The following is a 26629-nucleotide window of genomic DNA, read 5'->3' on the forward strand; positions in this document are numbered from 1 at the left end:
ATTGTATTCAGTAGCGGCAAATACCTCTCGGTATTGTTGGTATGCTTCTGGAAGGCCGGCAATCTGGTTTAGAGTCGTAACCCTTGGTGACCCCTGGAGAGTGGACATTGAGTCTACCAGTACTTTTTGTTGATCCTCTATGCAATGTGCCAGGCAATATTCTGACCCTAGGAAAAAAAAGCCCGCGGTCTAGTTTATGAATGGATTGTGCTTTTTGAGCCAAGGTATACCCAAGATGATGGGATGATGAGCTGCTCGGATGATATCCAGGGTGAGATTCTCCCGATGAGATGCAATGGACATCAACAGAGGGCTGGTCTGGTCTTTGATAGGTCCTGAAATTAATGGACTTCCATCAACGCTTTCCACTGGTATTGATTCTGCCTTTGAGGAGCGTGGGATACCATGTGAAGCAGCCCAGTGGTCATCAATGAAGTTCCCTGCAGCTCCGCTGTCGATAAGTGCTGGAATATCCCGTAAAATTCTATCTCCAAAGGAAAATGAAATCCTTAACACTACCATGTTGGTATCAGGATGACTAGTACACATTGAAGAATGAAAAGACTGTGAGGAACCCGGCTGAAGAGTGGGATCCCGGATCGTGGTTCCTCTTACGACCGGGCGCTGGCGTTTCCCGAGCGCCTGGGCGGTGTAATCGGCAGTCTTGTAAAGTATGAGTATTGGCGCCACAATACCTACACAAGCCTAAGGTCTTTCTGCGATTCCGTTCTTCTGGCGTTAAAGGCCCTCTTGCAGTTGATCCTAACTGCATAGGTTCTTCTGTAACCTGAGTCCTGGGCGAGTGAGGAAAGTTAGATGCGAATCGAGGAGTCCGGCCTTTTCTCCTTTCTAACAGTCTCTCCTTCATACGGTAATCTAACTGTAGAACTAGAGCTATGAATTCCGTTAGATTGGTGGGCCGTGATACTCTGGACACTTCGTCCTTAAGTTCTTCCGATAACCCTCTCCTAAAGATCGTAACCTGGGCATCGTCGGACCAGGTGGTCTCACTTGCCATCTGCTTAAATTTAGTAATATAGGTCAGTATATCAAGATTTCCTTGTTTGAAATCAAGGAGGTGTTCTTGGGAGGCCACCCGGATTTCTTGTCGGCTGAACATGGTGCGAATGCTGTTACAAAAGGCCGTATGAGAGTCCAGGATGGGATTATTACTAGTAATCAAAGGGGTTGCCCAGGCTAAGGCTGGTCCTGTCATTTGTGAGACCATGTAACCCACAAGGTCTCGATCGGTATGAAAAAATGCCCCCTTGAACGTAAACTGTACGGCACAAGAGTCTAGGAATTCTTTGACCCTATGGGGGTTCCCATCAAACTGGCAGCCTGGTAAAGGGCCAGGAGGAACATCTGAACAATGAGGTACGCGAGAGGCTAAGGCCTGCTGGGCTACCTGCTGAGCTGCCTGTTGTTGGTGCTGTCGGAGGGTATTATTCTCCTGCACCTCAGTAGTTAATGACTGTACCGCAGCTATTAGCTGCTGGATCTGCTGTTGTTGAGGATCCATTTTAGGGGGTTCTCTGGAACCGACTCTAATCACTTGGAGCTAGTCAGCAACTGCTGACTACTTTTTTAGGCGTTGCTAACTGTCAGCGAATATACAATGTTAGATATAAATATCAATTGCTCCAGGTGAATAGAGAAGGAAAACAGAAAATCACCTACCTGAGCTGGATGAACGAAGAGAAATGTCCTGTGGCCCGGTGAGTGCCTGGAATGGATCTCTCTGACTCTCCCTGTAGAAATTAGGAATTCCCCTGAAAACCCCTCCGGAGTCCTGCTCAAAGGCTTGATCCCCGGGAGGTTCCCAGGGAAACCCTCACGGGGGAAAAAACCCTGCGGAGAGCTGCTAGAGAGCGTTGTCTCCCCGAGATGTTCCAGCGCGGGATGGAATTCCGCCTTCTGAGTTTGGGAGCTTCTTAGCAATTTAGACTAAGATCTGGTGAAGAAGATAAGGTTTAGATTAGAATATAATTTCCTTGTCTATCAATTTGCCAGACCCCCTTTGTATCTTCTGTTCTATATCTTACCCCTAGTTAGTAGGAAGAGAGGCGCCCTGAGAAATCGATGTGAAGGAAGGGAGAAGTAACCTGGAGTTCCCAGAAGTACTGAATCGATGGGCTAAGGAAAACAGTAGAATAGAAAAGAAAGGGTAGAGAGAGAAATAGCTAATGATCACTACACAATAGTAGAAAAACCACAAAATATAAAGCCTACCAGTTTGTTAACAAAGGAAGCCTCCCGGAGACTGCTCACGGGGGTTTGGCAGTAGGCCTGGGATGTTGAGGTAGGTAACCGCGCTAGAATGAAAACATGAAAAGGGAACAACCGATAACGGAACTCCCTAGACTGCCGATGGAAGAAGGATAAATATAAAGCGTACGGAATACCTCGTGGAGGGCGAGGATCTGTATTCCGAACTAAAGAGAGACTGGGCTGGGACCGTGCTCCAAAGGGGCGTGGTTTAACTCGTCCGAAGTCTGGTAATGTCTTTTCCCGTACTGCTGTCGCGGTCTGCAGATCAAGAATAGGAGGGAAAATAGCGAGGTGAGAGAGTGTCAGATGAAGTCAGGAATAAGGAAGCAAGGAGAGGTAAACTGTAACAAACTAACTCACGCAGCGCTTGTATACTCCTAAGAGAGTAGCAACGCACTGGACTCTTGGAGGATCCTGTTGATAAGCTGCTTGGGAGGATGTGACATCAGTGCGCTGCAATGTGTTCTGGGAAAGAACATCTAGACTGTTGTGTGTGCTATAATTGCCAGATACGGCGGCCATGTTGAAGTACCTCCCAGGATAAGGATCTGCCGTACAGAACATGACACCCCATTGTTATGTCAATGTTTCGTTTGAATCATTAATCTCCTCCTTACCCCAAGGGGCTGTTGCTTGTCCTCGTGGGAAGGTGTCAAGCTTTCTCAGCAGAGAAAAAAGGGAGTTCCTCGTGCTGGACCCAAAGGTTTGTTGTGGGTGAAACTCAGCCCCAGCCAGTGATACATAGAATTGTCTGGGGCACTTTCTAAACGTTTTGTCCCATTGCTGCTAACGCGCTGATGACATGGCAATTACTGATGCCCATCACCAAGTTTACATAGGGTTTTTATATATGATTTTTGGTAAGTTCAATTATGCACCCATTTGCCAGCTGGCCCATTTGGGTACAAACCCACCAACACCTTGCACACAATGACATTGCAACATTTACGATAGCTCTGGTTCTTAATTTGCCAGCAAGACATACGTCAGAGGCCTCCTTTCTGGTATAGTCAAAAATGAGCCTTCTAACTTGTAGGATGACAGAACATTTAAAGCAGGATTCCTAACTTAAAAAGATGTTTACGCTTTTTTAGTGAACACATTGTTTGGGGCAATATCAAAACCTTTTGTGATATATATGGTCCCTGGCAGTCAACCAACTGTATCCCTACACAGAGTCCTATACAAGACAGGTAGAATGAAAGCTGTTCTCATGACGCCATTTCCTCATCTTGGTTGCTTTTGGGTCCAAGTCTATTTGTGAAGAAGCAAAGATGAGAGCAAGTACATAAGTGCATCACTTGCTAATTGACAGGTCAAACAAAAAGTGTAGCCCATGTGAAAAAACAAACATGCAGTAACACATATAGGCAACACAAATATACCCACAGGAATGCACAAAAACATTCCAGATGGTAAAACATAGTCCAAAGACCTCCATTAAGAATAACATTGAAAAAACGTGGCCATCTAGAAGAGAAAGGTAAACTAAAATGGAGGTTCGAAAAATTCGATCTTTAAAAAGTCATAATGCACTTCTTGATGTGCACATATTTCTTCATTGGAGAGCCTATCGAAACCTTCATGTCTGTCCTCCAACACCGAGTCTCTATTTCAACAATACGGTGGACAAGGTCTTAGTAGGACCACATGATGTACGACATATAGCTGGCAAACCAGTGGCAATGCTTTTATATGTAGATGATTCTGTATTATTTGTGCAGATTACAAATGCGCTTATAACACAATTTAAGGCTGGAACAAGCTAATATGAAATGAAACATCTAATTTGAAATAAGGCAGAGTCAAACATTATGATTTTCTATAGCCAGGGAAGCAGAAAGGTTAAATATTCGTTCCAGATGGATGGGCAACCCATTAAGCATGTAGAGTCTTTCTCTTAATTGGTGGTGACTTTGTAGGAAACCCTTCCCTCGAGACCGCATGTAGCGGTGGCAGTAAACAAGGGAGACCCCGCGGCAAGAGCAATTACCAGGTTTGTGAGGAAACACAATAATAATATTGGTCGAGAAATAGATAAGGTTTTCCCCGGCAAAGTTTGGGAGCACAGCGGCGTAAGGAGCAGAAATAAGGGGGCTAGACAGAAACGGCATCGGAATCGATGTCGCTGAAAGAAGATTCTAGAAGCAGCTCCTATAGCTGCCATTACAGGATGATCACAGCAGATGAGAGTGGAAGACAGTCCCACAAGATACCCAGTAAAAAGAGTTATGCCAACAAAGGAACACATGGTTGATTTGGCCAGGAAGGAACACTCCACACAAACCAAGATATCAAAATACCGGAATGCCTTAGTTAAAGACGGCAACATCCTGGACATGCCTGGCATACTAGAACCCAGATTAATAATTCATATGGAAATTGCTCTTTGCTTTGCACTTAAAGACTCTGGTTTTATATTTATATTTATATACAGGGAGGAACAATGCTCTTTTGATCACACAAGAACATACAGCAGTGATCTTCTTACAATGGGGTGAGTTCGAGTGACATTCTGACCAGGATGTGGGGAGAGTAAATGGAACAGTCACCGGGGACAATACATGGGTGGACATGCATAGATTAAGGACAACCAACATTAGACATTTTGAAGTGCAGGTAGGCGGTACGGCCAGCTGTGGTCCAGAATAGGCATTGCCTTCAGAAAGATATGGTGCTAAAGGGCCTAGGACGGGCCAAAATATTTGTGGTGAATTCAGTTCAGCAACCATACATAGAAACCTTGTCACAGTTTTATGAGAGATATCCTTTTGCCCTGGCAAGAGCAGATACTCTGGCTGATGGGGGCAATATGAAAAGATTGAGTCACTCTGAGAACCCCCCAAGCACCTTTTTCTCGTATGTCCTAGATATAACTGTTTATGGAAAAACATCTTTCCATTGTTAAGGAGAGAAACGTTGCTGGAAAATGGTGATACATCAACGATGTAACTTCTGGGAGATTTTGATGAAAACACCACCAAGAGGATTGCTGCCTTTCTAGCCAATGTGAGGAGGATCCAGGAGAAATGGTACCGTGACATCATGGTGATGTGAACAGACCAGAACCATGTGTGGAGGCAGGGCTTTCTTAGAGGACACATGGGCTGCGAGGACATACTGCCTCTCCTCTAATGTTCTGTTTTCAAAGTTTTTAGCAATTGTAATGTTTATCTTTTATCTGGTTTTAATATTGTAAAGGTTTTTGTTTTTTTATACAGTTCAAGTTTGATGTAATTTGCGTCATGAAAGGCTTCAGTAGCCGGGAGTGCAGTATAATCTGAATCTGAAATCCTCAAACATTGAGGCAACTTCAAAAAGTTGCTTCAACGCACATGAAGATGTCTAGTGAAATGCCAAGTGAACTGTGAATATTCGTCACAAGTAACATATCGTATGTGTCCTACACAATATATCTTAGCCCACAATATGTGTTCTTCTTGCTTCTCTTCTGAAGCAGGCTCTGCCCATATGACATTTGGCATGTCATTGTCATTTAAAAAGCTGGTGCACCAATACATAGATACATAAATAATAAATACATGAATACATGAACCCTCCTTCCACTGTTTCAGAAAAAAACACTAATAAATGGCTCATCTCTCCTGATGTCTAAAGTGGTTCTTCACCATCTTATCTGTACATATCTGCCATATAATGTAATATACAATATCTGCTGCTTAGTCACTTATCTGTAATGCAAATATATAATATGTAATATAATGTATTATAATGTAATGCAACATATGTCTGCTTATGACTATCTTGTTTTCTCTACCATGTTTCACTTGTAAGCTTTGTAAAATCTCCCAGATACCTACGGGTCTGGTGCGCTATACAAATCAATAAACAAACAAACAAACATTAATGAATATGGTATAGGCTGTTACACCACATCTCTGCACTATGTGTTCAGTAGATGCACATGGATGCTAGGAGATAAAGCAACTACTCACACCTAGTATAAGAGAGTTACAACTCTTAGCAAGAAATCATTCATCTGAGAGAGAAACACAACAAACTAAAATTGGCATACGCAATAGTGCTACCTGACAATATGATGGAAACAGCTGGGGAATGTTGTGAGCACCTGTGCATTTGATATCAATGTCTGGAAAATGCCTATCTAATACCGATGCACATGCCACAACTGTTTGCTTTGTCAGTGCTCGTTTTTAACAGGGCTTGAGTAGAAATAGATAAGAGACATATTGCTTATAAATCAAGTGGCTAAAGGCAAACTTGGTTAAGACATTGCTATTACACCACAATCTCATTAACGGCAGAAATTGAACCATTAACTCGCAGTAGACTGCTTGGAAGTAACACGGACAGATTGCATACAGCACAATGTTTGGTATTACTGCATGATAAAGCTAGCTCATAGACTTCCCAGACCAGATTTTGGCCTCCCGTTTTTTTGTTTCCACTCTTTTCTCAATATGCCCCTTAAAGCTCTGAAGCTAAGGCCAATCCGCAGGCCACATACAATGGTGTTCAGTGGGTGTGTTTAAGAACAAGGCTGCAGATCTGGCTGCATTAGCAGTGCTACACATGTACGCACATCTGTACAGTGGGGGCAAGAATTCATTCGGAGACTTGCAGTCCCTTTGGGACATATTTGAAAATGTTGAGGCGACTCTGTGCTGAGCGAGGCGGCATCCATTCTGGTGAATTTCATCCCACGGGGTTTTTGTACTGAGTAACCTGGGAAATGCTGATCAATTTGAACCTCTGCAATGAATGGCATCATTTGTATTCTTCCTCAATTAGTCCTGTGCAAATCCTCTGAAGGACACATCCATTCCAGGGTCATGCATCCGTCTTCGGGTCAGGCTGGCCTGTGTACCGAAGGAGGGGTGCATTCTGTCTGGCCACATCTCTGCTGAGAGAGGCAGAGTTTATTCGAGGACATATCCTACTCTGTGTTAAATTTGAGATTGCTGGTCCTGTGCGGGCATATATATTCCGTGGAGCAAATGCCTTCTTATGCTTCTGCACTGTCTTCATTATAATGCATTGTTGGACTTCCATTCCGGGGTACATAGCAGTGTGTGTGTGTGCTATGCTTTGAGTTAGACAGATTGCATTCTGGAAAATGTAGTTCTGTCTGGATTCCTGTATCCACTATATGTCAAATGTCAGGCCCTGACATTTTTATTTCAGAATATGTAAAGTAAACATTTCCATCGTCAAATAGGAATATTTTAAGCACTTACACTGCTTTTCTAGGCCTAAATGTGTTGTGACTTAGCAGGGCGCCAACATTATGATGGCACAATGGTGAGATGTCTGGGATCACTGGCACTTACTTTACTCTTTCTTGCAGAAAATAATTGGTGAAAAATACCAGGCACTGAATTCGAGACTTTCTATTGGTCGACCACGGTGGAAATCTATATTTCAAGAAATTGCGAAGTGTAACAGACTGTAAGTACGAGTACTAATGAAACATGTTTCATGTTATAGTCCAGAGTTCTTGATTGGTGCCTGTTTTAGTGCTTGAAACAGAAGAAACACAGATTCAAAATGCTGGAATGATATCACGTGTCCGCCTGTGCCTTTCCACCTTCAAGACAGCAGACGGATCTAAAATGGATGCAACCTGTGTTCTGTGGGCGTTTTTACAGAGGATATTAAAAATGCCACTGTGCATATTTGCAGCAGGGGCAGGCCATTTGCAGGAAGTGGAGACCCCCGTGGGCCTAGTGTCCACTGTGTTTATAGTTCATCAGTCGGCAGAGACAAAGCCAGAGAGTCCAAACAAAGACTATTGGAGGAGATCTGATCTGTGCACTCTCCTGGGGATAGGACTGGGGGGGGGGGGGGGGTGGGAGGTCTCTGTGGCAGACTGGTCCGAGGGATCCCATAGTCTGCTTAGGGTATTGGTGGTTCAATACAGACTCAGCCTCCCTGCCCCCCTTGAAGTGGCCATTTCAATGGCTGGGGAAATTATTTACAAACAATCTTGGAGGAGTGGTTGCCGTTCTGTGGCTGTTGCCTGGTGGTCTTTGGATAGGACGCCTGTGCACCAGCTTAGAGAGCAGGCAGATTCCCTGTACTGTTTATTTTTATTTATTTAATTATTTATAATGTGCCTATGGCCCAAAGGCAAACAGGCGCGTTTTGCATCAACTGCAGCCCCCAATTGTACTGAAATGGACTGCAAACCGAGAGTGGGGTACCAAGAGTTGACTGGGAGCCTAAATAGGTCCTGAATCTTTTTCAAAGCGGCCCCATCTTACAATATGCAAGCACCAATAGCATCTTAATTGTCTCTGCTGCATGCAGCAATATAAAAAACAGTGAGTGCTCTCGGAAAAGAGGCCCATGGTGCAGACATCGCCACCAGAAAATCTCCAGACTCCCCTGTAGCCACTGCACCCCTGATGGGTATAGTTCATGCACCGAGGTCCAATGTGCCAAGCAGGAATGGGGACAGACTTCAGAGGATACAGAACCTGGTGAAAATGGGCTGCCTGGATCCCATGCCTAGTGAAATAAGAGCACATGCCCAGGCAACCATACAACACTGCACCCACAGTGAGTAGCTGTTCCTAGCGCTCAGAAACTCACTCTGACCTCAGAAGAGCTCTTCTCTGGTTTGTGGTTACTTTTCCATGTTGGGTTTTTCATTGAAGCAAAATAAACTGCAGTTAACGTGAGATGGCAGCAGACAGAGCAGTGAGTGGGTAATTTATGGTGGCTATGCCCTGTCGAATGCCCCTAATGCGGCGCAAATGTTGGGTATTTAGAAATTGGAGGGGTGCATAAACTTGCATGCCATAGGAAACAGTGATTACAAGAGGTGATCATGTCCTGCATTTTCTTTGTGTTTCTTTAAGACTTGGTAGTGCAGATGCAAAACTCAGAAACACATTTGTAAGCTACAATTACGGAGGGGGAAAATAAAGCAACTGGCATGCCATTTTGCTCAAGCTGTTACCATAATGGGACATTTTCATTATCAGGTGGGATTACTATGTGATTTGTTCAAGTGTCAGGCCATTTCTAAGAAACAAAATGTTATTTTAGTCATGTGCTTTTACCACTCTGTCACTTCCCTGCCCACACCTCTAGCCCCAACCACACTGATCTGGGTACTCCCTCTTCCCCACATCAGGTGAGCTCCCACATTTTATTATTTCTATTTCCAGTGTTACCTTTGTGTTCCTTTATGTTATGTAACAAGGCTTTCATACTGTGCCATAGTGGCATGACAGCACCTTGCTTGTCTGAATGTTGGTGTATTGTGATCACGTCTGGGGTATCCAGGCATTAGTCTGTGGAGGAAAAGGAGTAGCAGAAGGTAAGAGGGTGAGAAAGAGGAAGCAAGAGCAACAATCATGGGGTTGGAGTGATGTAGAATGGGTAATGGAATGTGCTGTGATAACATGGGTGTGTGTGGGTCCATTAAAGTGGATTGTAAATAAGTATTGCATAAAGGAAGAGGTACGTGATAAAGTTTTTAGGAGTCAACTGGAATATGTAGTTTAAAATAAAATGCATGGCTGCATGATGGACTAGAGATGTCCTCCATTTGCAAAGTTACATTTTGGTGGATTTTCGACGCTGGTGTACAAGGAGATTAACGCATTTGATACGATATGATATGGCATTTATAACACGCCTATACACAAGTGTTGTTAAAACATCTAATTCATTAATATTTCATAGAGCTCTTCAAGATTAAATCATAATCTTTGATACAAAGTAGTGTGTTTGAAAACTCGTTCAAGAAGCCCCCATTCTGTGTGTGATACTCCCTCTCAGTTCCTGGTACTGCTGGGCGAATGCCAAAGCGTAAAAGGGCTGACAACTAACTACTAAAATCAAGCGCAACATGAAGTAGTTCGATTTTGAGCCTTGCCAATATCGCGTCGTTGCCGGAAGAAGCTTTGCAGCACAGCAACACATAGATAGATATATCCTCTGACCTTCTAGTGCCTGTGAATGTACCAGTCTTCAGATCCATTCCCCAGAAGACTGATGCTCTGATCTTGTTGGGCAGTCAGGCACTACAGCCCGTGGCTCTCCACATGTTTTGTACGCTCACTCCCATGTTTCTCCATTATTGCCTTTGCTGACGAGGGCTGTTGGGAGCTGTAGTCCAGATTTTCTGGAGAGTCAAATGTTGCAGATTTCTGTTATAGGACAGCTACCACCGGTGCATCAGGAAATAATCCACTGGTTTGCCTTAATTGATTCAACATATTCCCACTATGAGGAGCATCACAACCAGTTCATTTTATATACACATTCCCACAAAGCAGAAAAGCAGCAAATAGATTTGAATTTGAATGAATCCTATTTTGACTTTGTTAGGGAGAATTCTCAGAAATGTGCTAATTCCCTTCTACCTTAGAGACCCACAGCTGTTTTGCTGGACTTTATGACTATTAATTTATATCCTGGAGAGAGTGAGACCTTTTTCCCACTCTCATGTATTTTTTATTGATTCGAACACTGTGTTTCTTTGGACTCTGGAGTCTGACAAACTCCATAGGCATCATCTTTTACATTGTGTCACGCAGCACCTCCAGTGCAGTGACACAGGGAAGTCTTCCAGATTTCCCAAAGGTTTAAATACCTTCTTTTGGTTAAATGATTGGTTCCAAGAGCAGTGAAGTGAAATTGACTTTACTTAAATTTTGTAACTTTCAAGACCCAGCACACACTATCTTACAATTAGGTGCTGGAGGGGTTACCTACTATCCCCATTTTCTAGTTTCTTATGTAACATTTTTTTACCCTTTCTACAATTAATGGCTGGTGGCAATGGTTTACTTTTTCCTACCATTGTGTGTTTCTACCGCGTGCTACAATTACAGCTGCAGTAAACCACCCAGGGGTCCCATTTTGTCAAAATGGCCCCGGTCTTCTTTTTTCACCATTTCTTGTTGGAAAGGTCCTTCTTGAGATTTACTCTGCTTGACAAACCAGGTTTGGTCCCTTTGTTCCTTTTGTCTTTGGCAGGATTCACCAGTGAAGCCCACCTCTGGCTCCAGCATATCTGACAGGGCAGGAAGCGAGGGAGTTGCCCAAAACTCCCTGTGCTTAGTCTCCTTGGTTAAAGGAATGCACCCAAAGGTGATTGGCCAGCTGGCCGTCCTCATAGGACAGCCACCCTGCTGTGTGATTGACAGCTAGGCTGCAAATGAATGGGAGAAACCTGCATAAAAGGCGAGGCGTTTTGCTTGGAAGGCAGAGCTGACCACTGGACGAAGGAATCCGAAGAAGAACATAAGGTATCTGAGAACCACGGTGGTGCGATTTGCGAGAAGCTGAAACTGTGAAGTTTTGCTGATCTGAAGTTTTCCCATTGCTGCCGGCGACCTTCAATTCATAGTGCAGGAGTCCCCAGATGTCTTCCCTCTTGTCCCCATGACTGAGGCCCAAGAACAACAGGACCTGCCATACTACAACTGGAACAGAAGTCATCTGGAACCAATTTCTTCAGAACTTAGGTACTATAACTAAGGGGTGCTTACCTCTTGTTGTGTAGCCCTGCTAGCTCTAATTGAGACTTGTCTTTGCAGAGTTGCTTGCAGCTTTGCCCCTCACAAGCATCCCAGCCTGTGGCCCAACAGTGATTTTATTTTCTACAAAGATTTCTAGAGTATCGTGCAGGACTTTTTACTTACCTTCAAGAATTGCTTCAGCTCACCTAGACTTCTGCTCAAATGACATTGGCTGTCCTGGCTCCCTGAAAGACTCATCTATCCTCTGGCTTTGTGCCTTAAATATCCCTCAACAAAAGTCACACATTCCATTACTTGTGTAGTTGCGAAAGTGTTAATTTACTTTCCATTGAGGGTTCAAAAAGTACATACGTGCTTAAGAATATTTGTTAACCCTTGTTTTATTCCCTCATCTTTTCCTTTTTTTAAACTTTTTTTTTCTTGGCAAAAGTTAGTAGCATTTCCACATGGTAAGCACGTGCAAACAGGAAACAATGCATCTTACATGTCGTTGCACAGTGATATAGGATACTCAGCAAAGAATACAACAGGTACATGGTGCGGTAGCCACATCATGGCCCAGTCCTATTATTCATACCAGGGGATGTGTTGGGTCCAGGGCCTCATCGGCTCGTTTGTGAAGGTGGCTACAGCATGCAGTCCATGATTTTTTTGGGCGTGAGGTCACCGGTAGCAGCGCAATGTACTCCTCCTCGCATGTTTGCGTCCAATGGAGTGCATTCAACCACATTGTAAAGGTAGGTGGAGAGGAGCGTTTCCAAAACAGCAATACATATTTCTTGGCAACCATAGTGCTTATATTCAAAAACGTGGACACGTTCTTGACCTCGTCGTTGTACCCCACACTGAGCAGCACCACCCGGCGGGTCCTTTACAGTGTCCACCATCTCGGAAAGAGCCCCCATGGTCTCAGTCCAACTATGACTGGACACCGCTTTGCTCAGAGAGACACAGCTCCACCTCACTGATGAAGCCCAACAAGGCTGAAACACATGTATGGGGTTGCTGTTGGTACTCTTCTTCAGAAGGGAATCACCATAGCATTTTGCTGCTGGACTCCCCATGTGGGCGGGACAAAGACTGATATGCAAATGGAGATTTCCCATCTGCAAAAGGTACAGTGAGCAAAAAGCGATGGCTGCAGACTCTCAAAGTGGAAAAAACCACAGAACAGGTTATCATGCCATGTTCCTTGTGGAGAGGGGCGCCTGCTACCTTTTTTGGAAAACTGATGGTAGAGAGACCTGCGCTGCTAACTCCCATAGAAACGTCTCTTTGTTCCATAACTGTTGTGAATACTTGTTATCCCAGGAAGGAATGCGCCCTCCAAGGCCGTGAGACAGCACCAGGTGCCTCACCATGCATATTTATCACAGTGTAAGGGTGTCACTAATTACGCTCACACCAGCATGAATACACCCCTCTAGGCAAATAATGCAAAAAGGTGGTCTTGTACGGTCTTCTCCTGTCCCTCTTCCATTCCTTCTTGCCAAAGTGGTTTCAGGCAGGGGTTTAAATAGGCCTGGCTTGCTGTGGTGGTGTCACTGGAGCTGGATCATGGCTTCATCCCAATCTGTCCTTTTTCCATAATAGGGATGCTCCAAGGCCTTCTTTCTTTGTTGTTAGTGGTTTTGTCAGAGCATGCTGTTCTATATTTTGCTGGCTATGCAAAAACACACTGCAGCTCTACAGACCTTTACATACCTTGAGGTCTAGCCCAAGGCCACACTAAACATTTTTATGTACCCACAATTTTCATTAATTCTATCCATATTTCACTCCTCTTTGCTGTCTTTGGAATGCTACATAGGATCGTCGCAGGATTCAAAACTACCGGAAACTCCTTCTGCACCACGTCATTTAGAGGACATAGATCCTGGATCATCCTCTAACTACCCCATGTTGCTTTCTTGACGGGGTTTATGACCGACCGTATTACCCTGGGACATGGTTGACACAATGATCCCTTGCTCTGAATGAGCCTGAATAGTGCCTTTTATACCTTCCTCCGCTTCGCTTGACAATGGGTACTGCCGCACCCTAGGGAGTACTGCTCCTGACTTCAACGTAATCTGTACTGGGGTCACATCTGTCAGTAACCCAACATCATGCAGATTTACACTCCATAATTGTACTGGCACATATCGTATGTCCTCCTCAAAAAATAAAGATGGGTCACCACTGCCATCAGGAGGCACTATTTTTTTTATTATAATTTTTTTATTTGTATTAGTTGAATTGAATCAACCTTTCAAATATAAACAACAAAAACATATACATAACAATACAACTCATATACATATTATTTACATTTACGTAACAATAACATTTCATTCCACAAAGATCAACATAGAATTTATGTACATTTTCTTGATATTTGAGGTTTCATACTAACATGAGACATTATGTTTGTACTATTTCAAGCCATTGTGCATTTTGAAGGAAAATGTTCAGGTACCCAAATAAACTTATTTACTCAGCATCAATTGGTTTCATTTTCTGTTACCTCCAATTCTAAACATAATAGAAAATAAACAGTTGCAATTTGTAAGGGTAAATAACAGGCACCCAAAATTAGAGACCAACATAAACCCTGCTCAGTAAGGCATAAGTATTTACAATGCCTGGTAAAATGTATTTCATGTAGTGGCCGTAGGGCACAGCATTCCGTGATGATATGTATCAATGTTTCTCAAGTGTCTTTCAACAAGCAAAAACGGCAGAAGTTGTCATTTATAGCTAATTGTTTCCGCTTGGCTTGCACGTCCCTGGTATTCCACAAATTAAATCGTAATATTAGGATACCATTACGAAATTTAAGTGAGGGGCACCGGACCAAATATGAGTGTAAAGTTCATAGTTTTTTATGTGGAAACCGGGTCTCCTCCATATTGTGGTACGAAAGACACAGGGTTCTGGTGGTTATCCAGTCAAGCTCAAACAGTTTTTATTTTGCTTTGTCTGGGTTCTAGATTAAGAAATCTAAAGACACATCTGCCGAATTTAGAATGAGATAGACCTTTGTGAGCCATTGTCTAATGAATGCATGATTAGTAGCAAATATGTAGTGTGTCAAAGTTTTTAACAAGACATTTAGGGGAGTCGAAATTAAGCATTTCCTAAAAAACGCACACAAACGCCACTGACATATGGCATGCAATGAAACTAAACCCAGTTCATACCTTATCCATGTGGCAGGTATGCAATTCGGGAGATGTAAGATACGCCGCCAGTATTTAGCTTCCCATTTGGAAAATGGAAAAGGTGAGTCAGTGCTTAGTGTTTCCAGGCCATATAAAAGTGCTGGAATTGTTTTCATGTTCCAAAACAATAGTGCAGGCTTAATTGAAAATTTCCCATATTTAAACATTATTATTATGGCCTGTGAAGTAAATGATATAAGTTTTGCTTCTAATCATGCAAAATGGCCTTTTGCGTGATATTGGCTCTCACACTGTATACCAAAATAGGTATAGTGGGGAACCATTTGTATGGGAGATTGATCAAAGGTCCAGACAAATGATAAAGGGCCCTGGCGCTTAGGTGAATACGCAACGATTTGTGTTTTGCTTAAGTTTATTTTCAACTCGTTTCTTTGAATGTAAATATGGAACGCGTTGGGCAAGCGCTGCAGGGGCACTATACCTTCATATACTACACCATGATACCACAGGGGATGCAGATTTCCAAAAATAACTCCCCATTTTGCTCACTGTCCTCAAATAACTCCTCATCAGTCATTTTCTTCAATTATACTGTCAGGGCTACAAATAGTACCGTGCGCGACTCGTACCTCTCCTGGTCTGTTCCAATCAGGACTACCCTTTTGTCTGACACTACTAGTCCTTGCAAATCTAATGACAATATTGCTCCCGCCACCACCTCAGGTGGCACCATGGGTTGGAAAATAAAATCTGTGGGCATTCAACTACATTTTGTCGCAATCTGAGGCTCTGCTTTTGCTAGTACATTGATGCCATAGACAAATATGTCTGGGACCACAGGTGCTCCACAGACTACTGACTCCCTTGCCATTGCATTGATTATTACCATTGCTCGAGCTACACACATCCCCGGAGTGGAACACACTATCCCTTCATCTGTGAATGATATAGTTACATTTATTATACTGAGCAGATCCCTACTTAACAATTTAACAGGGGAACTCTCTTTATACAACAAGGGGTCTTGTACTACCTTTCCTCCCACGTTTATATCCAGCTCCCCACTGTATGGAACCGTAGAAATAGACCCAGAGAACCCCTGCGTGTCAAGAATTTTACCTGATAATGGAAAGTTCCCGTCCATAATGCATGATTTAGTTGCACCTGAATCTACCATAAATATAAATTGCTTGTTTTATATTTCTGCCTACACCAAGGGATCCTCTTCAGGGTGTGCAGTTTTCAATAGGATTGGACATGCGAGTGTTCTCTCTGGGCTGTCCTAATCAGAATATGTATTCGTCCCGGGGAATGAAAAAGGACTGGCCTCCCACCATTGTAACTCCTTGCAACGGGGCACCTGTTCCCCATGCCATCCTCTTAAACTGTGTTCCCTCACCCTGCTGTGGCTGTTGCCCACATTGCCCTTGCCTGTCAGCCCCATAGGGAACTGATTTTGACACCCTTGCCCAAATTGCGGGTGTCACATTCCTTGAGGCCCTTGGAATCCCTGCCCTGGAGGTGATGGTCCATAATTAAATCCCATTCCCAGGCCTGTTCCTGTATTCCCTTGCAAAATTTCCCCATCTTCAGCAATACCAGCACTGTGATGTTCTCAATCCTCTTCCCTGGGACCCTATCCCCCAAAGCATCCTGCTCTTACTCCTCGAAATACCCCTCTTTCCCTTGGTGCTCCTACATAGTGACACTGTGGATTGGGTTACTGTCCCCCCCGCCCCATTGTCCCTGTCCTTCTTCGGACCATAGTGCTCCAATTGGGGCATTCACAATCTGTTGAGTATCTCCTGTCCTCTTCCCCCTGGGCCGGTGGCGTCACTAGTGCTTGGACAACAACCTTATTTAGTTTTTCCACTAGTTTTGCCTCGTCTGTTTGACGCTTCTGGGCGGTCTCCCTGTCCCGCTCCTTGATTCTCTTACAATGGTAGACTATTATACTTGGTATCTCTGTCTACCCTTTGGCTTCAAATACCACAATGTATCTAGTGCCTTATGGATCTCTTTTGGTAATCCCCTTTTTGCGATAAAATAGAAAAATGGTACTCAGTGGTCCCATTGCCCTCCCTTTCTCAACTCTCTACATTTCCTGTAACTTAAGAATAAACCTAAATGGGTCCTCATCATCACCCATTGTGGACTGCATTAAAGAATGGAAGTCAGGGGTATCTGGTTACATCTTTTGTACGGCATCCCATACCCTTGCCCTTATTTCATTAAAGGATGCTCCATCATGTTTGTTATTTGCAGGAATTTTCCTAGGGTACCCAGCCCTTACCCATATGTCCCCAGCCTGACCTCCAACTATGGCAACCAGTAAACTCTTAAGGTCTCCTCTTACTAACAATACCCTTGATGTCTGTTTCTCAAATTCATAAATCCATTTACTGGCTCATGCTGTAAGCTGGGGGATAGCTTTAATCAAATTATTTTTGCCCATTTGAGGCCATGGCATATACCGCATTATTGCTACTCATTTATCTATAAGAGGCATCTGCATGTTTATTTGGTTTTCAACCCCTTTTTTCGTATTTTTCTGATCTTGTACTACCACCATTAAAGCTGGTTGATGTCTTGGTCTATCTCTTCCCACTGCCTCTTGCGGAGTGAATGGGTTTCTCAATGCCTCCTCTCCTCGATCTCTTTCTTCCCCTGCCTCTTCATAATTTTTGCCACCTTGATCTTCCCATTTATTTTCCCTCGCTGGTTCGACTTCTTGTCCCAGAACCATCCATACCCTCTCCCCATCATCTTTTTCAACAGAAACATTTCTTATTTCCCCAGTGTTGAATCTAACCAAAATACACTCCTGACTTCCAATTCCTTATTTTCTGTACCGGTGTGTTTATTTCTGGTAGTGCTTCTGCAGGTTCATTTAATCTGACCAACCTTTCCCGCAATGATCTTAGCTTGTTGTTTATATCTGCTTGTGAACCCCCTGAGTACACTGATGCTACGGGCATGTCAGTGCGTGTGGATGGGTTATATGGAGGTGGAGGGGCAAAAGCTCTTGAGTCCCCCCCTAATTGCTGATCCTGATGATACTGTTGTCGACAATTTCTCTACCACTGGCGGCTTATAGACCAGATTCTTATACCCTACTGCAGGTGTAGGCGTTACGGGGTATATCCCCTTACACTGGATCTCATTTTTTATCTTCCTGATCGTCCGTATCCTCGAAAATATTTGTCAGAGATCTAAAATCTCTTTTCTTTTTTGTAACTTCTTTCCCTTACACTTTGCTGCTAAAAAGATGGACATTATTAGTACAGTGGCAGGGCCATATGCATGTGCTTATTTTGGGTTTCTTCCCCCATACTAATATTGCGTGTCCCTTTAGCTTTACTTAGACCTTACTTCTATGCTGCGCACGCTGCTGCTTCTTACACAAAATACAGATCAACCCACTTTTTCCCCACCCCTTTTTTCCCCACTTTGCACACACAACGCGACTCACCCACCTTCCTTCTTTTTTACCCCAAAAGACAGGAAGAGAAAATATACAAAAATAACTGACTAAAATCCAGGCCCATTCATTATACCAAGCTACTATTTATTTTTTCCTTATATCCTCATAATACCACCTTCTCAGCCTTTTTTACATGCTGAGGATCCCATTGCTTTTATTTTCATAAAAGAATTCTATGGTGCACTACCTTCTCAACCTATTATGGCTGAGGATCCTTTATCTCCCAGTCTTTGTACGCTAAGGCCCCCTTTCTTCCCAGTCTTTACACGCTGAGGCTTCCTTTTTCCATTATAAAAAGTAGAAAAATACAAATATGTGAACATTTCAATACATATCCCACCCCCTAAACCCAATTTACACCTCACATTACCTGAAATCCTATCCAATTTATACCGTAACACACAGGTCCTATTCAATCCATGTCATTGACCTCGTACTCCATCCATTCACACCTCACATACTGTCATACACACATGGCCCTTTCTTGTTATCACTTACAAGAGTCTATTTACATGTGCGTGTTCACCTGAGTTTCCTCCGTTACGGGGACCAATACCGACCTGTCCTCTCTGGAGCCACGCCGCTCTTCAGAGAGCAGAGAGGATTTCTATTAAAATGTCTCCTTCTAAATCCGCTCAGGAAACGTGTTTTTTTATTTGGGGGACCGGACGCTGTAGTTGGGTGTGGCTGTTTTTCCTGGAGAAGTGGCCTGGAGCCATCACGCAAAGTACGGGGGGAAATGGGATCATGTCAGTATAGTCACCACTTGTAAGGTTGTCCCTAATTATGCTCACACCAGAATGAATACACCCCTTTAGGGAAGTAAGGCAAGTTTAATCTTTACAATATGAGGATGGTAGCAAAGGACTCTGCTGCCTGAACAGTCTTCTCCTGTCCCTCTTCCATTCCTTCCTGCAAAAGTGGTTTACGGCAGGGGTTGCTTGTGGTGGTGCAACTGGAGCTGGATCATGGCTTCATCCCAATCCATCCTTTTCCCATAATAAGGATGCTTCAAAGCCTTCTTTCTTCATTGTCGGCGGATTGCCAGAGCATTCTGTTCTACATTTTCCTAGCTATGCAAAAACACACTGCATCTCTGCAGACTTTTACAAACCTTGAGGCCCAGCCAAAGCAAAAACGAACATTTTTTATGTACAAACAATTTTCATTCATTCTATCCATATTTCACTGCTCCTGCTAATGTTATCTGGGTCCTGTAGTTTCCTCCACACTTAATAATTATAATTTATCCTATTTTGCATTTCGCCGAACAAAACATGTGAGTCCTATTTTTAACGTGCATGGGCTCTTGATGGACAGTGGACACCTGCTGAGTCAGTTTGTGCTGGCCATGGTGACGGACACCGCACGCTAAGCCTGTGGTCAATTTTGAATCCCTCATGCCACATTCCTTCTGGGAAGGAAGGGGAGTTTTAATCATCTACAGCACTAGTTAAGCTTTTAAAATGGCTGTGATCGGACATTACAAATCTATCCAACTAATAGTTAATTGTGCCTTATATTTAGACAATAACTTCCTTCTTCAGTGCTTGCCTATGTATGTGATTATGTTTGCATGAGAGAGCCTTCCCAGTGCCCCTCCAGCCCCCTAGTTCATTATAATGCCTTAAAGAGGTCTTGCCTAACTCTAAAGTGCTTGGAGGATGGGAGGACCCTGGTTCCTTCCCAACAACAGCCAGGCCAAAAGCAGACCTCCAGTATCCACATAGCTCACCAGGAGGTATGACACCCACAACTGCCCGAGTACAAGACCCCTAAATTCCACAAAAGTAGGTAACCCCAGACCACCAACCATAATCTCAGTGGTCATAAAACGATCTAAAAGAACACGCCCATTCCACCTTATTTCACAATGACACATTTTGGTCAGGTGTCATATTGGTTCAGGCGTGGTACAGGGTGGAATAAATTACAGTCCAAAGAGAGGGTGGAAGGGTGCTGATAGTGCGATACAGAATGAGTAAAGAATGGATGTATTTATTTATGCATTTGTAGAGCGCACGTAAACCCTCAGGCATCTGGGCGCTAAATACCAGTAACATGGAGCCCATAGGCAAACACGTTCTTAGATCAGTAAATAGGCAGAAGTGCATATAGTATAAGTAGCAGCCGGGTGATATAATGCAGTTTTCTTTCACAGGTTACAGAGAATGGAGCAATTTGATGCGACAGACGACTTATGCGAGTGACAGAAGATTTAAGGAAATAGCCAGGTTTTTAGAACTTTGCAAAATGGATTCTTTCGCTCTTAGTGACTGTGAGAGGGTGTTGCATTGTTTTGCAGCAAGGACATGGAAGCTAGAGCATCCTGTTATTTAGAGCAGCTTGTAATGCATTCTTTTGAATAGTCTGGAGTGTTATGGGAGGATGTACTGATGAAAAGGATGTTACAGTAATCCAGCCTTGTGCCTACAACTGCCCGTGTAATGGTTAAACAGCTATCTTCAGATAGGTAGGGGCTGACCGCGATATGGAGTTTGGTGGAAAATGCTGCTGAAGAGGATATGGCATTTACTTGGTGAGAGAGTGAGAGGGTGGCATCTAAGTAGACACCCAAGGTTTTCACAGCAGATGATAATGCAATCTTAGTGCCATCTATGGTGAAGGCAGTGTAATCCATGTCAAGTTTTTTTAGGACTGAGTGAGGTCCAACTAGAAATAGTTCCATCTTCTCGTCATTAAGGCAAAGGCCATGGGTTGCCATCCAAGCTGGGATGGAAGTACATGTGCAGTTTAGCAGGGCAGAGTCCTGGGTGTAGTTGCCTGATAGTGGGAGGAGGATTTGTGTGTCATCCGGGTAGTTGGTGTAAATAATGCCCTGAGCATCTAGGAGTTTGAAGAGAGGTTTAGTGAAAATATTGTACAATGTGAGAGTGACACATGAGCCTTGGGGTACTCCGCAATTGATGGGAGCGGGCGCTGCACATACTTGATCAGAGAATACTCTCATCACTCAACATTCTAGGAAGGAGCTAATCCAGGCTGCCGCTTCAGGAGAAAAGGCAGCTGCAGAAGTGAGATGGTGACATAGGATGCTGTGGTCTACTAAGTCAAAGGCCAAAGATAGGTCTAAAAGGAGCAGTAGCGCAGGCTTGCCCTTGTCCCTGATATCGTCCATCTGTTTTTTTAGATCAAGTAGTGCTGACTCAGTATAATGCACAGGGCAAAACCCTGATTGGCGGGCACCTAGGATTTGATTTGATTCTAGATGGTGTTGAATCTGGATGTATGTAGCTCTATCCAGTATTTGTAGTAGGAATGGTACTGTGGTGATAGGTCTGTAATTATTCAGTATGGCAGGATCTAGGAAAGATTTTATTAGTAACGGTAGGACCCAAGCTTTTTTAAGCAGGGATGGGACTTTGCCTGTCGTAAATAATAGGATTGTCTTACAATAGACACTAATGAGAAACATGACCTTGAATCCCTGGAGACAATGAGCCCAGCTGACCCCACGTAATGGAAGATGGATGGATGGGGCTCAGTCCAATACCATCCTGGTATCTTCTATGGAGTAGGCTGGCCATGTATAGGGTTTTGCCAACCAGCCACACATGGTTTTTACTGTATATGTGACATAGTACTGATGATATGTCTACTTATAAACTTCTGCTTGCACTATTTCTCAGCAGAATGTTCTCGAGCAGCAGAGTTCTTTGTTCACCTACCTATTTTTGTATGATTAAAACTTGTTATTCTTGCAAGAATCTCTTTGCCTTTTTCCCCTAGCAGGTTGTATTTTCCTGACATGAGCACTTAGGGGTGTGCCTTCACAAATCCCCCGGTATCCAACGGGTACTACCGTACCGTCCCTGCCTTTCGATATCCTGGTAAATCCACATTCCCATGCAGTCTGATAGGACTTCATGGGATGAGGTAGCTAAAATAACTGGCACCTGTAATACTGGTGCCGATGATTGTGGCAATAGTCTGCTAGTGGTGGCCTGAGCTACCGACATGTCAGACCTACCAGTAGATCACAGCCCCTACAGCCAGACTTGTAGTTTGCCGGTCTGGAAAGGTTTCGGTACACATTGTTACCGGCACCTTATTTCTGGACTGGCAAACACATAATGAGCCACAATGTCTTGTTACCTGGTATATATCAAATATTGAAAAAAGTAGAGTTGTTTCATGGCGCATGTCGATGGGAAATGGATAGCTGCAGTACTGACTCAGAGGCCTGACCATTTACTGACCTGATGATAACATGCTTGTGTCTGTTCTGCAGCATTTTATTAAGTCCTACTTTTGTCTCGAATCACAATTAAAACCAACACTTATCAGAGGTTTGCAGCTCTTCGATAGAGAGCAAACTCCCCTATAGCTCATGGGCTCTACCACAGAGCGCAGCATCCCTGAAAGTTCTTAGGCACTGTCACAGAGCATTGAGCTTCTAGAGAGAATTTTGCCCACTGAACACATGTGGCTATACCACACATTGTTAAATTCTGGATGATGCACATCTGGCATTGTATCTAATCCAAGTCCTTTAGATTCATCATATCCCCTTCTTTCATCCACCCCCCTCTTTACTCTGTGCGACCATTTCCATGTAACTGTGCTTGTCACTTGGGTTGTCTGTACATCCATAAGTTCATCTTTATAACTGTCTATTTGCATGCCTTCATCCCCAAATAAGTTCCATCTCCTGTTCACACACCCACCCCTATCACACACTCCTTTATATGCCTCAACCATATCACATTGCTACTTATATAAATGCTAACTGTTAAAAGAGAACCAAAACATAAACATATCAATATATGCATTATCTGACGCCAGTGGTGAAAATGCTGTGTTTGTGTTGAATATTGAAATATGTGTGCTTTCTGAAAGGCTGTATATAGAGATAACATTAAAGTGATAAGAACATTAAAACAGGCACCAAACATTTTGAGCAGCTAACCCTCTGAGGAGGAGGACTGATGAAGTTGGTGCCTTGTGGAGGTAGAATTGATAACCAAGAAACAAAAACGATATATATTGAAATATTTCATTTTTTCTCACCATTGCTTTTCATACATTTAAGACAGAAGTGATCAGGAATTTGATGGTGCAGTTTCAGACACAGGAGGTGCTGTATGGGGGGACCACCAGACATCAGAGACCGCAAAAGGGGTGGTGTGCACAACTGTAAATGGACCATTGTACCTTGGCTCACTCCACCTGCAGACAAATTCCTTACATACACATAGTCTCCAGGGGACAACAGGAGAGGTAGCAAGCTCACAGAATCAGGTGCAGTGCTAGTGTCGTCTTCTTTTTGCCGTGGTGCTATCTGTTGAGAAATAAGCTCGACTGATTGCATCAGAACAGTCAAATATTGTTTAAACTCATCCCCCAAAATGGGCACAGCCCTGGGAGCTTCAGAGGGACTCCTAATTGGAGATTCCAGCTTGTGCATACGCTTCCCCATAACTATTTCATGTGGGGAAAATGGTGATCCTTACAGGGTTGCAACTGCATGCTGAAAAGGGCCAAGGGAGAACAATAGACTCAATTCTTCTTAAGGATGATACATAACGCTATTCGTTCATTCAACCATACCGTTGACCTGAGGGAATTGGTACACATGCTTGATTCCTAAATAGATGTGATTTCATTAAATAGCTCATTGAAGAAGTGTGTGCCATTAACCGATCTTAATACTTTGCACACTCCCCATCGAGGAAACACTTCTCTTACTAGAAATTATGCTGCATAACTGGCGTCTGGGTGTACAAGACCAGCTTCAACCCAACAGGAGAAGGAGCCACTATCAAATATTGGAATGTGTTGCACTGTTCTCCCATGTCAATGTAGTCGATATAAGCTTGTGGAATGTCCCAGTAGAACGATGCAACATGCCTTGTGGTGTCCGTAATATTTGCCCAGTGTTATAAGTCTGGCACACAGTATAGTTTGAAGCAAATACATTTAGAACTCCTGAATGTTTCTGCATGTACCAGTCCTACTGTATATCTGCAGCAATGTGCTGTTTCAACACATAAGAGGGAAAGTGTATTTGCTTGAACGCAGCCATCCCTAATTCATGGGGCATTACCACTTTACCTGTATTACCCTGCCTCAAAATCAGGTCTGTAGGGGACTTCACTCATCCTCTCTTTTTCCACAATGCTTTCTTCTCTTATGGGAGACTGGTCCTGCAGCTCAATTATTTCACTTACTGGCAAGGATGGGTAAGTAACTGGCAGTTGTACTTGCATATTTGCAATCTCAGGGTATTCAGATATTTCTGGTTCTGGGAGGTATGCTGCGTATTTGGCAGCTGCACCTGCTGCAGTGTTTCCGAGAGACATTTAATGTGTACTAATGGTGTGGGCAGCCACCACTGCTACTGGTCAATAGTCACTGAACCATCAACAAAGAACAGCTCCCCGTCATCAAGGGCATAATCTTGCGCCTTTGGTATGTCATTGTCTGGTCCCTCATAAATAGCACAGTCATACACCTCATCAGCATCATGTAACGCTCACCTGATTCCCGTAGAGGCGCCGGTCTTGACTGGGCGTATACCGTATCTTCAAAGGTGATGTGTAACACACGGCTGGCTCTTTGGGCTGGACCTCTGTGCACTGTATGTCTGACTCGAAGGGTAAGATGTCTGCAGATAGAAAATATGGGATTAAGGAACTGGGTTATTGAATGTCTCTCTCTTGTTCCCTTTCTCTTCTCCTGTAGAACCCCAAAGGTTAACGCTCTCACCTTAGGTAAGTGAACGCTGTGCTCTCCATCTGCCTCGGGGCAGGGTGCTGTAACCAGTTTCTTCACTGGATAAGGGGAGCAGGCCTCTTTACTTCCGAGGACTGCTGTCCGTCGTTTACTGCACGAACGGTAAGTTTCGAGTAATTCTAATGTCTTTAAAGTCTTTAGTAATGATGTTTCTTGTTTTGCAGGGTTCCGGCGATGGCGGATGACGGGCTGAAGTGAGTTGAAGATGGAGCCCGTGTGATGAATAGAAGCGCCTGGAAGCACGTAAGTAAGCGCTTGTTGCCTGCTTCACGATGCGCTCTAACTGTCTTTTTATTTTGCAGGTACAAGTTCGGAGCGGCTGCAGGGTGCCGGAATACCCACTGGGTTAGATGTGGAAAGGAGTAATGGCACGTGAGTATTAAAGTTCCCCAATGTCTTTAAACGCACCTTGTTTTGTCTTTCAGATGCGGGATGCAGCGCCGAAGGCCTCCGGAGCGTGCAAAGAGTTGGTAAGCTTTTATCTTTCAGATGCCGGAATGCAGTGTGAAGACCTCCGGAGCGTACGAGGAGTAGGTAAGCCTTTGTCTTTCAGATGCCGGAATGCAGCGCGAGGCGTTGGTGACAGCCGATGGACCAGGTAAGTGAAGAGCTGTCACTGAAGACCGTAATGCTAACCTGTTCTTTCTTGTCTTTATAGGTGTTGCTGAAGACTGGATTCAGGATGGTAAGCCTTTTTCCTTAGGCCCAGGATCAGATGCAGAAGACACGATGAGCGTTCTGCTGCAGAGGATGCAGAATAACGCAAAGCAAGATTCATCCATCGGGTGTGGTTTAAATAGCCTCCTGTAGTGCTTAGGTGTCTCCTTCCACAGCCACGCCTAGGTAAGAAAAGAGTTCCTGCTTTCCAGAAGAGTTCCAGTGTTCTGAATCTAGGGAGTGGCTCCTGCCCCACCCAACAGGAAAAGTAGTTCCAAACAGAAGAGGATCAGATGCTCAACTGGCAGGCAAGTAAGCAGCATGGTCTGCTGCAGGTAAGTCCACCCAAGCATTATGAGCCCGGCGCTTCCAGCGCTGGGACTGGGCATATTTATGAGCCTGGTGCCACTGGCGCCAGGACTGGGTCCAAAAGGTCCCAATTGGGACTGGTTGGCACTCGGAACCTGGGTTATGGATCTGCTTCCAAGGGAGTTGGGAAAACCCTGACCTTTTGGAAGCAGAGATCATGACACATCAGTAACAACTTCTGTTAAAAGGGTTTCTGGGTTCACAGTTTTGCACCAAACAATGTTTATGTTGGGGCTGGATAATATAACCTTGTAAGCAGATGCTCGCTGTGTAGTCAGGGTGGATTTGAATCGCTCTAAAATTGCAAATACTGCGTCCTCTATGTGCAGCATTATTGAACACTGCATTGTAATAGTGTCTGATGTATCTATAGCAAACGCAGTGGCAGCAAGTGCTTACTCACATGGAAATTGCCCCTACATCATGGAGTCTAACATGCCACTATA

At 43.9% G+C, this 26629-nt stretch overlaps 1 protein-coding gene across 1 annotated transcript in view; it reads left to right on the forward strand.

The window, feature by feature from the left end:
• The window catches only part of NOX4 (NADPH oxidase 4), a 1243038-nt gene that overhangs the window by 1181707 nt on the left and 34702 nt on the right, over nucleotides 1–26629 (forward strand). The window contains exon 17 of the mRNA XM_069639431.1: nucleotides 7601–7701. Within this exon, the coding sequence (XP_069495532.1) occupies nucleotides 7601–7701 (101 nt within the window). The remainder of the gene's footprint in view (nucleotides 1–7600; nucleotides 7702–26629) is intronic.

Source organism: Ambystoma mexicanum, chromosome 7q (assembly GCF_040938575.1).
Source record: "Ambystoma mexicanum isolate Mex_15411 chromosome 7q, UKY_AmexF1_1, whole genome shotgun sequence".
Taxonomy (NCBI): Eukaryota; Metazoa; Chordata; class Amphibia; order Caudata; family Ambystomatidae; genus Ambystoma; species Ambystoma mexicanum.